This window comes from Monopterus albus, unplaced genomic scaffold (assembly GCF_001952655.1).
Source record: "Monopterus albus unplaced genomic scaffold, M_albus_1.0 scaffold102.1, whole genome shotgun sequence".
NCBI classification, from domain to species: domain Eukaryota; kingdom Metazoa; phylum Chordata; class Actinopteri; order Synbranchiformes; family Synbranchidae; genus Monopterus; species Monopterus albus.
In genome coordinates, this window is record NW_018127982.1 from 96,443 (window position 1) to 96,866 (window position 424).

At 46.2% G+C, this 424-nt stretch overlaps 1 protein-coding gene across 1 annotated transcript in view; it reads left to right on the plus strand.

Moving 5' to 3' along the window:
• Positions 1–395: 395 nt before the first annotated feature.
• LOC109965632 (A-kinase anchor protein 2-like) overlaps positions 396–424 on the plus strand; it is an 8,748-nt gene continuing 8,719 nt past the window's right edge. Inside the window, exon 1 of the mRNA XM_020609818.1 lies at positions 396–416. Coding sequence (XP_020465474.1) covers positions 396–416 — 21 coding nt within the window. The remainder of the gene's footprint in view (positions 417–424) is intronic.

A 424-nucleotide genomic window follows, 5' to 3' on the forward strand; every position in this document is an offset into this window, starting at 1 on the left:
TTCAGTTGCTGCAGAGGTTGAACTTGAAACACCGTACTACTGCAATGCAGACAGGCAGATTTATGTGTGTGACGTGTGTCTGTATGGGGATGTGTGTCTTTTTGGTTACAAGAGTCTAACTAACCCTTCTGAGAAAAGTGAACCAGTGAAACATCTTTTGATTCCTGATTTAAGCAAATGCTTGTATTAATCATCAGATGGACTCCCCAGTACAGTATCTCTGAACCACACGTCTTCTTTTTGTTTGCTGATGCAGAAATCGTGGCAGGCAGCTGAAGATGTCAATGACACAGTGCCAAGAGAGCGAGCCCTGAAGAGTGTCAGTTTCCAGGAATCAGTCAGCGTTATCACTGACAGCCCTGCAACCATGGAACTGGAGAGCCAGCAGATCCAACATGGCTGCCACTGCAGCACCAGTAACCGA